The sequence below is a fragment of the Mus pahari genome, chromosome 14 (genome assembly GCF_900095145.1).
Source record: "Mus pahari chromosome 14, PAHARI_EIJ_v1.1, whole genome shotgun sequence".
In the NCBI taxonomy this organism is placed as follows: Eukaryota; Metazoa; Chordata; class Mammalia; order Rodentia; family Muridae; genus Mus; species Mus pahari.
Window position 1 is genome coordinate 22,384,419 of NC_034603.1, and position 10,579 is coordinate 22,394,997.

The 10,579-nt window shown below is 41.5% G+C and overlaps 1 protein-coding gene across 6 annotated transcripts in view; it reads left to right on the top strand.

The window, feature by feature from the left end:
• Acsl6 (acyl-CoA synthetase long chain family member 6) overlaps nucleotides 1-9,578 on the top strand; it is a 61,549-nt gene extending 51,971 nt beyond the window's left edge. For 2 of the 6 annotated variants that reach the window (XM_021213183.1, XM_021213186.1), the window contains exon 21: nucleotides 5,915-6,388. In XM_021213183.1, coding sequence (XP_021068842.1) covers nucleotides 5,915-6,052 — 138 coding nt within the window. In that variant the 3' untranslated portion in view covers nucleotides 6,053-6,388. Of the gene's footprint in view, nucleotides 1-5,914 lie in introns of all 6 variants that reach the window. The other 4 variants (XM_029545969.1, XM_029545968.1, XM_021213185.1 and 1 more) reach the window with 3 other exon arrangements.
• The last annotated feature ends 1,001 nt before the right edge of the window (nucleotides 9,579-10,579 follow it).

Sequence of the window (10,579 nt, forward strand, 5' to 3'; positions counted from 1 at the left end):
TGTGTGTGTGTGTGTGTGTGTGTGTGTGTGTGTGTGTGTGTGTGTATGTGTGTCTGTGTGTGATATTTATTTTCTTAAGGTTATTTTAGGAACCTTAAAATCGCAGTGTTCTCCATTGCCTTTGGTTAGAACACTAATGAGGAAAGAGAGTCCTTGAGTTTCCATGTGCCTGTGTAGTTTCTGCTCTAATAATCTGCCCTCACCATGGTAACCTCACATGCAGGAAAGTCATGTGGCATCTCAGGTCTTCGCTGTCATTGCCAAAGTTGTCACCTCTTGGTCTTCTCTGTCATTCTGTCCTCACTGCTTTATGCCAACACACACACACACACACACACACACACACACACACACATGAAGCCTCTGCTGACTGTAGCAAAACAAATGGCTGGGCTTCTGTCCAGAGGAAGGTGCACTCCGGACACAGGCTGTCCCTCACAGAGGTTGTCCCAGTGGATCCACAGTCCATGTTTGTCTTGGTCTTTTCCCTTTTCAAAATTAAATGGCCAGAGGCTGGGGGTGTGGTTTAACTGGCAAGTGGTTGCCGAGTATGTAGCCCTGGATTTGACACCCAGCACCATGTCCACTAGGCATGGAGGCAGTGTGTTTATATAACCCCAGCACGAGGAAAGTAGATGTTGAGAGATCAGAAATTCAAGGCTGCCCCAACTACAAAGCAAGCTCCAGACCAACTGAGGCTCTAAGACCTTGTCTCAAGCGAACAAACAAGCAAACAAAACCAAACACCATCAACCAATGATAGTGGCCCACACAAAAACCATCAACCAAGGATAGTGGCCCACACTTGCCATCCCAGCTCTGGGGAGGCGCAGACAGGAGGAGGAGGAGCATAGACTCAGGGCCAACCCGGGGCTATGTAGTGAGTCTTTGTCTCAAGGGAGCCGGGGAGGCTATTAAGGATTAGCTCTGTTTTTACAGGTGGCTCGCCTGCATTTATTTAAGTGCATGATGTGGATGTATGGTGCCCTCAGAGACCAGAAGATGACCCCACATCCCCAGGATGGTTGTGAGGTGCTGGGAACTGAGCCAGCATCCTCTGCAAGAGCAGGAAGTGCTCTTACCTGCTGAGCCACCTGTCCAGCCTTGAAGGATTAACTCTAAACACATGACCCTAACTACGTCCAGAGCTTACGTTATCCTGTATAAACTTTAGGAGTTCAGGGTTACCGAGCTGGTTGCTTGTACTAAACTTTGAATTAGAAAAAGCATGGCTTTACTGTGGCATAAATTCCAGAAACATGCAATTCTAAGAAATAGGTCAGTCATTAGCAATATACAGAGATCTTTAAAAGATGCGTATCTTAATAAGTAGATAGGATACACTTAAACTGTCCTAGTAACAAGTAGATGACTAGCATATACTTGAGCACATTTAATTGTGAATTAATAATGTTCTTAGTATTTGAGTGCCTCACTAATTTGCATAGACAATACAGAATGAAATTTGAGATGTATATTTTTTCAACTTCTAACCAGTAAACTTCTCCTTAGTCATATTGTGTTGCTTCTCATTGAAATGGGTACTTGTGGAATCAATTTAGAGATGAATTTATCATTTCCCTGATTCATGGATATGCTTATCTTTCTTTCCATCTTCCATCTTAAATGATTTTTTTTTTGCTTATTATCTACAAGCAAACTCCAGTTGATACCTTTGAAAATCTTCAGAATACAAAAGCTTGTTTTTTGTTGTTGCTTTTTTAAGTTTCTGAGTTTTTACTTTTTTTTTTTTTTTTTAATTTTATGGGTATTGGTGTTTTGCCTGAATATGTCCATGTACCACGTGCAGTTCCCTTGGGAGTCAGCAGAGGGCATCAGATCCTCTGGATATGAAGTTGCAGATGGTTGTGAGCTGCCAGGTGGGTGCTGGTCATGGAACCCAGGTTCTCTGGAAAAGGAGCCAATGCTCTTAACCAAGGAACCATCTCTCCAGCCCCTGGAAAGTTCAGGGTCTTATGAAATAACATAATTGGAGATTTTGGAGGTCTAACTTTCCAATGCAATGTTTGAGTGTTATGGCTTTTTTTTTTTAATGAAAGTTCTATAAATCTCATTTCAATGACAAGTTTCAAAATAGAAAGCTAAGCTAATATTAAGCATTCTCTTTCTATTTCTTCTATAAAATTTAGTAAAAGTTGGAAAGACCCAGGCATGGTAGTACACTCAGGAGGTATAGAGGTAGTTCTCTCTCTCTCTCTCTCTCTCTCTCTCTCTCTCTCTATATATATATATATATATATATATATATATATATATATATATATATATATATATATTCTCCACAGGCACTGCATGCACATATCACACAGACATACATGCAGGCAAAACACCCATGCTCATAAAATAGATAGACAAATAGATAGATGGGCGGATAGATGGATGGATGGATGGATGGATGGACAAACAGACAGACATAAATTTGGAAAGCCAGTTTCATGAACATAAATGAACAATAAGACTCCTCTTTTTTAATACACTGAAAATTAGACAATTTTTTTTTTGTCTTAAGGTTTTTGTGAGGGTTTTGTGTATGTAAAAAAAAATCAGTAGATATAATGGAGTTTTTGAGCAAAGAATTCTTTTGTCACCTCTAAATAGCCATCTGCTAGGATGCTGCACTGTTAATATCAGAGACATCTTCCTGGCCCCTTGATCCATCTTAAGAGTCATCTTTCCAAAAAGCCATTCAGGCTCAATTTTCCATGTTTAAAAACTATGTCAAGAGTCATGTCCAAACTTGCTAGCAATGTATACTGCTCTTTCCAGTATGGCCGTTCTTCCCAGACCCACCCTCTTCTATGTCACATGTATCACATCTGTAACAGGCTGCAGAGATTTGGACGTCACTGCCTCTGTCTGAGCACACACTTCCAATAAGGCCACTCCACCCCGTCCCTGGCCGTCTACATCTGGCTAACTTACGCTCACTCTTCACAGTTCAGCTCATGCATACCTATTTAAAGAACCTTGTCTCTCACAGGATCATGTTTTGAGTACTCAGTTTCCAACCCATAGCACTATCTTGAGAAGGTCACGGATCTTTTAAGAAGTAAGACCTGACTGGCGGAAGTGTGTCCCTGAAGTCTTTGAACAAACACTTCTTGTTCTGGTCTAATCTCTCTGCTTTCCATCCACCACCATGTGAACAAGTTGCAGCCTCCCTCCCGTTGCCACTGATAGAGCCATTGTGTCAGCCTCCCTGCCATGAGGAACTCAATCCCTCTGAAACCACGAGCCAGGAGACAATGGTCTCCCTTTAAATTGATTCTGTCAGGTATTTTGGTCATAGCAATGAAGAGAAACATAATAAGGAAACACAGTGCAAACTCTGCCAAGCCTAGGGTGTGTGATGTATCAGAAAGAAATGCCAACTCACACAGAAAAACCCCACCCCAGTCTATGGGGTTTTCCTTCTTTGCATAAGTGGAGAGATGGATGATCCCAGGTAGGTACAGGTCCTCAAAGACATGAGCTTTTCCTGTCTCTCCACTTCTCTCAACCCTTAGTATGTTGACTTTTCAACCCATGGTGGCGAGGTGGCTGCAGTAACTCTCAACACTGCTCACATTCAAGGAAGAAAGGGGAGAGGAAATAGAAGTAGTTGTGCTTGAACTTTTTTTAAGTAGGGAAGATTTTTTTTTCTCTACTAGTAACCAAATATGGATCTAATGGCTGTACTCTAGCTGCAAAGCAGAGCTGAGAAATCAGAGAACAGGACGGTCATGGTACCGATTCGGGGCCCATGGGGAAAGTGGGGCACGGAGATCAGAGGAGCAGCTGTAGTCCTCCCCCAGTGCTCATCCCTGCATAGGTCTGTCAAATACTAGCATCTCTCGTTGGATTGTAGGTTCCATGTGAGTGAGAGCTTCCTGTTTTTCCTTGTATCCCTGATGCAAAACAACACCCAACACCCTGTAGGTGCTCAATGAACATTATATACTCTAAACTATACCTGGCTCTCTGTGTATTTTAACACACACATTTTGATGTGGTTTTTAAAATACTTGTTAGAACTCTTTAATAAGTGCATTACCTCTGCATAAATCACTTGATTTGGCCCTAGTTAGGAAGACACAACTTCTTAAAAGATCTCGCCACTCAAGTGTTCAGCCCTGACTCAGATGTAATGTTCTCAGACAACTGCCTGGAAGTCTTCCTTTTGGAACCACACATGACAGAAGTCCTATGAGACACTCCTAGACCATCCCTCCATCCTTTCTTGTACACAGTCCACCTCACAAAGAGACTTTGTCTGAGGAGCCTGGGCTCTGCCACATAGAAGGCCGCAGTGAGAATGCTAGATCAGCTCCCTCCATGCCCCTCTCTAAAAGACTCCACAAACGCTCATGGCTCAGGCTAGGGGTGTAGCTCAGTTGGTAGAGTACTTGCCTGGGATACACAGAACCCTGGGTTCTATCCCCCACTCCTCCTGCTGCACAAACCAGGTATGGTGATGTGTGCCTGGCATCCCAGCACTGAGGAGAGAGGAAGGGAGCTCCTACATTTTAGGTCATGCACAGCTCCATGGTGAGTAAGGCCTGTCTGAGCTACATGAGATCCTGTCTCAAAAAGAAAGAAAGAAAAGAAAGAAAGAAAGAAAGAAAGAAAGAAAGAAAGAAAGAAAGAAAGAAAGAAAGAAAGAAAGAAAGAAAGATGTCTACAGTAGAATATTGATATAATTCATTATGCTCCCCCCCCCATTTCCCTTCGAATTCTTTGTAAAAATTACATCATCCCTAGGCAGCCATCTAAAGCAGGCACTGGAGTCCTCACAACAGCCTCCCTCTACATTACATCTCGTCACTGTGCCTCCAATTCATTCTGACCTGCTCACCTATCTCTGTGCCTGCTTCCGCTCTATGTGTGCTGTCTTGTCTCCGATGATTGGGACATATGCTTCTATTCTTAACTCTCCCCCAAGCCATCTTCCACTTTCTCCTGGAGAGTTCTTTCTATAGCGCATGTGTATCTGAGCCATTGCTTTCTTTAGAAATCTCCAGCCCTTTCCTCTTGTGCTTGGAATAAAATTCCACCTTCTCCACCACTGGCCTGTCTACGCCTTCAGCCTTATCCCTACCTCACTTGACTTCGTTATGTACCGACGAGAAGCCAGTAGTTGTCCCTTTATATATCCTGCTTCTTCACTCCTGGTTTTGTTCTTGATGACTGTGCCTGTGTAACCCTTCCCCACTCACTTCCCCACCCCCATTGCTGCTATTTATTTAAGGTGGGGGTGTCCCAAGCTGAACTTCAGCTTGATATATGGAGAAGGGTGACTTTGAACTTCTGTCCTTCCTAACTCTACCTCCCGAGTGCTGGGCTTTGTGCCACCATATCCTGGTTTTATAGGATGTTAGAGGAGCAAACCCACACATCATACTCGGTAGTCAAGCACCAGCTAAGAGCTATACCTGGCCTCAGCTCATTTTTTGAACACTCGTGTGATTGTGAAATCTTCGCTGACTTCTCTGACTGCACCTTACGTTAGCTACCCTACCTCAGGCCTGTGCTCCCCATTCCCTGCTCATCGTGTTAAAAAGTGCCCAACGTCCTGCCGTCTGCTCTGTAAACACTAATATACACCACTTAGGGCACTGGTATTTAGAGCTCCTTGTATCCTTGCTGCCTAGCAGAACAAACAAACTAAACTGTTCGTGTCTGTAAAGTTGTTGAATGAATCAATGAATGAATGAATGAATGAATGAATGAATGAATGAATGAATGAATGGCAAAAGGAAAGGGTGGGTTCCAGCCATATCAAATAAGCTGAAACGTGTTTGAATATAATTTTGACTCGGCATGGTACTCCTCTCTGCCTGCTTACTCTCACCCTGTATGCTATAAATGTTGCGTTTAACCCCCACTAAAGATATATTCTGCATTTGCTTTTTAGGTTAAAGCCATTTACATCCATTGTGACATGTTTTCTGTTCAAAATGGCCTGCTGACACCAACACTGAAGGCTAAGAGACCGGAGCTGAGAGAGTACTTCAAAACGCAAATAGAAGAGCTTTACTTAGTTTCCATGTGAAGCTCGAGGAGGTCCTTCTCAGTCCGATGAACTTTGCAGCAATATTATAGTTATTCTTGAGAGAAAGGAATCAGAATGCCACAGCTCAAAGTGAACAAGCACCTGATTTTTGCAACTGAGCCTTTCCTGACCCAAGAATTCTCTAACAATATTTTCTCTACCATCACCAAGTACACTTTATTTTTATTAAATGATATTGTAGCAAGCTGCTAAAAAAATTATCGCAAATGGTAATGTATAAACAAATCAAGACACTTTCTGAAGAACTGTGTACCACTAAAAGTAATATATTCGCAATGTTCACAGAATTCCATTAAACATAAAGAAAAAACATAACTGATATATTGTACTTAATTATTTGTGGAGTAATAACCAGGTACAGTGAAAGTCTAGGCAATGTGGACTACCTCATTAAATAACTGATTGTCAATAATCACAGTTAGATCAGACCTAAAACTTAAAGCAAGCTGTAGGAAGCCACGCCAAAACAAAACATGATAGTTCCCATGTGACTGGACTCCTTTGCTCTAACGTGAGCACCTTTGCCGGTACGAAAGCCTTCTCACTGATTTTTAACCCTTATTCATGAAAAGTGGAAATGCAGCAGTTCCTTAAAGCAAATATCATCTCTATCTAAAAACCCCCTAGGTCTTTCAGTGATCTCTGCTCATTCATCAAGCTCACTGAAGTATTCAGAATCTATGCACAGAAGAATAGGCAGGGGTTGCGTTTATTTACCTACTTCTTACCAGAAGGAAGCTTAAAAGATGTTTGTTGACTGCAGCAAGTGGACTCTTGGCAAGCGTTTAGGGAAAGATACTCAATGATGTCTCAGGGTGGGCAACAGTTCATGTACCTAGGTTTCTGCTAGAGTCTTTGCCTTTTCCATTCTCAGTATGTCTGTGCCAGGTCTGGGAGACGCAATATGGCTGAAATTGTGAACAACCTCGATTTCTTTTCAAATGCTACCACAGCAAATGTGAGAGGAATAGCTGCTAATTCCAAATAAAAGAACTTCTTCAAAAATTCCCCTAGAAAACTATAGAAGTCCAACATAGAAGAATCCTTGCTAATGGCATGATTCTATTCCTAGAACCCCCAGATGCTCCTAATCGACCATAAAACCTTAATCGTATCATATGTTTAGTTGCACCTTAAATCTGGGTGCCAAGATTCTGATGTCACCAAAAAGCCTCGATACCACGGGCAGTGTGGTTCAAGTCCCCACTATAAATTGTGCACCCAAGGGGGGCAAGGTCCCCAGGGAAGTGTTTCTCTTCTGTGGGAACAGGATTCTGAAAGTATGGAGAGAACTCATGCAGGTCGCATGATCTTCCCTAACGCATCTACGATCAGGGTGGCAGGACAAGGAACTCCTTAGCTCTGAGAGAAATCCAATTTATTTGTAAGTTCCCAGTGGGAACCTGCATCATCACACAGGCCTGTCGGATGGTCCCAACATGTATGTGAGTGAATGTTCTCAGTCAGAACCTGTGTCATCCATCAAGCAGGCCTGTGGGATGGTCTGCATCACTGATCACACACCTGTTTCAGTCATGTTGCGTCATGACCTCAGCTTCGATTGACATAGTTATTCAGGTTTTTTTTTTTTAAACACATTCCTTGGGCATCATCTCTCTGAAGACTCACTGTTGCACCTATTAATTTGACATTGACTAAATGAGCAATTCTGTACACATTAATTTCTTTCACAGTATGGAGAAGCAAAACCAGTGCCTTGCACATGCAAGGCATGTAATGTTCTGCTAAGCTCCACTCCCAGCCCTGTGTGCACTAAATTTGAAATACATTTCCGGCAAGACAAATAACACATTGAAAGCCACACCTGAAGAGCACTGGCTTTTTAAATGTTTAATGTATGTTCGATCAATTAAAATTGAACATCGTTACCTGAATTAGATTATCTATATTATTTTAAGGGCAAGGAGTTTTGCATTCCAAATTTTAAAATCTGTTTTCCATTGTCCTTCTACTTGACTATAACCCCATGGTTGGCTTTGATTCCAACAGAGTTTTGAGCACTGCAGTTTTGGGCAAACGATTTAAAAAATTACCCTCATTCCATTTACGTGTCTCTGTAGTTAGGTGTGACTAGCTATAAACAAGCTTTGCTTGTATATTTCTATTGAACTTCGAGATCTGTATGGAAACCATCACACTTAATGGGAGGGTACAAGTGTGCTCAGAAAGTCAACAGTGGACCTGAAATGCATCCTGTGTCCTCCTCCTCCTCTGCAGAGCACTACCCACTACAAAGAAGAAATGAGAGGGCATGAATCAGTGGAAAACCCCTCTTGCTTCAGACTTCCCAACTTTATCTCAGGGGGTGAAAAATAAGTTTGTGTTTCTCTTTAATCAATATAGAAAAAAGTCTAAGTAACTAAGGCTTGTCCTGATCCAGTGGCCACCATATACTGATGAAAGTCTGGAGACCATGGAGATTTGGTTCCTTAGTCATAAACACGTTCTTAAATGTTTGGCATTTTTATCTATTTGTTACTCAAATGTGTTGCTAAGTCTCCCATTTTTTTTTCTTTTGACAAATTAAGCCTGTTGGAGTACGCTGTAAAACAGACATACGCATTTCCCCCACTTGCCACAAAAGATGTCTTTATACATAGTATTGAGACTTCCCCTCCAGATGACAGGGTTGGTCAGGTGTGGTACGGGGGCTTAGCTCCCTGTACTAGGATCTCCAACTCAGAGGTCCAAGGAGTAGCCATACCCTGCCTTCCTCACAAGTCTAAGGGGGAAAAATTCTCTACTGGGAGTTTTACAGTCAGGTGATGTTTTAGCCATTTGAAATCAGCATTTGAAGTTAGATTGCATTGCCCTTGAGAGAACCAATGATTATTCATTTCTCTGCCATAATAAATGAATTGTTCTTTATTTTTCACATGTATTAAGCACAGGTCTGACACAATTATTTAAGATACAAAATACTAGAAAATGAATGTAAAGAATGGGAAATTATATTTTTTGCATGAAAATAGACTGCTTACAAATTTGCTTACTATCTCAGGACAAAAGAATGAACAGTTGTATGTAAAATTGATAAATAAGTAAGTTGTATTTTCTTTACAGTTTTTATTTTAAGAAAACCCTACAATAAGGGGGTTAGTTTTAGGGTCTCTCTTAAGTATGCTACATAATCCTGCCTGTGAATCTACAAATCCTCCCATGAGAATGAGACCAGCTCCATGTGAGGACCAGTTCCCGAATGAGACCCTCTTCACTGAGAACACATTAGTGGTTGTTCTGCAGAGGCGAGGGCTACTCGTAAGAAAGCGTTTCTAAACCTAGTCCCAGACATCAAGGGTTTTCACAAGGTAACAATGCCACGGAAGCACTCATCCCTCCACTCATTTTACGTTTCTTTGTTAAGTCATTGCAATGATTGCATGGGGAAGGGGAAATGGCTATTTTTTGAAGAATTGCTTATCCTACTTTCAATTTTTGAAAATCGAGGAATTAAAATATTACTTTTTAAATATGCATAGATGTATCTTAACTGTAATTATATTTTCATTTGCTTTGTTATAACAGCATGAACAGCAAATACAAAATGCACTTACAGAAACTTTTGTAAAAAATAAAGATTTTTTTTTTATTTCTCAAAATTGTTCGTCATTTCCTTATACTTTATATGCTTATATGATGTAATTCCCTCATGAGGATGTGTTTGATAATCACCAATCATGGTGTATATGGTAAAACATGAAGCTTTACCATCAAATATTCTAATCCCCTGTATGCTTTCCCAAACTTTCAGTAGTTAGACATGCTTAACTATGGGCAGCTTAAGTACACCCAGGGACTTCCCTCTGTGGGAACCCTTGCTATTATCAAATATGCCCTTGATTTAAATAATTTTCAGTCCTCCAAAGAACAACTGTTCAAATTTCCCATCTTGACGATGGCCCTTAACATTTCCAAAATGTCATGTAATCAAGTATAAAGTAAAAGATGACAGTTCCTTAAAACAGTGCCCTCTCCCACGTTGAATTGGTGCAGATCCCACCTTCACACGTCTGCCTTTACCCATCCATCTTGGTTCTCACAGCTATGTGTGTAGGTTAAGCGTCCCTTGTTGTTAGTTTGAAATAGTACAGTGATTTCTTAAAACAGTCTTCATGGTACCACTCTGCTTTCTCAGATTTTACCATCTATATAGTTCAGCCATGGCATCTTTCTAAGTTGTCATTCTTTGAATCTGCCCTACGGTTTCCAGAATGAAGCTCTGAGTCTTTGTTCAGTCCACAAAGACTAGTGTAACACATCCTCATGGAGCCTTGGCTCCAACCATACCAGTGACTTCCCCTCTGCCTCTAGGCCTTGTCCTTTCTTCCTTCCCTCCCCCACTTTCTGCAGTTTTTCTTGGAAAACCCAGTTTGGGGGATGGAGAGATAGCTCAGAGTGGTTAAGAGCATTTAGTGCTCTTACAAACGACTAGGGGTTTGGTTCTTAGTACCCATTCCAGTGCTTGTCACCCCAGTTCCAGGAGAT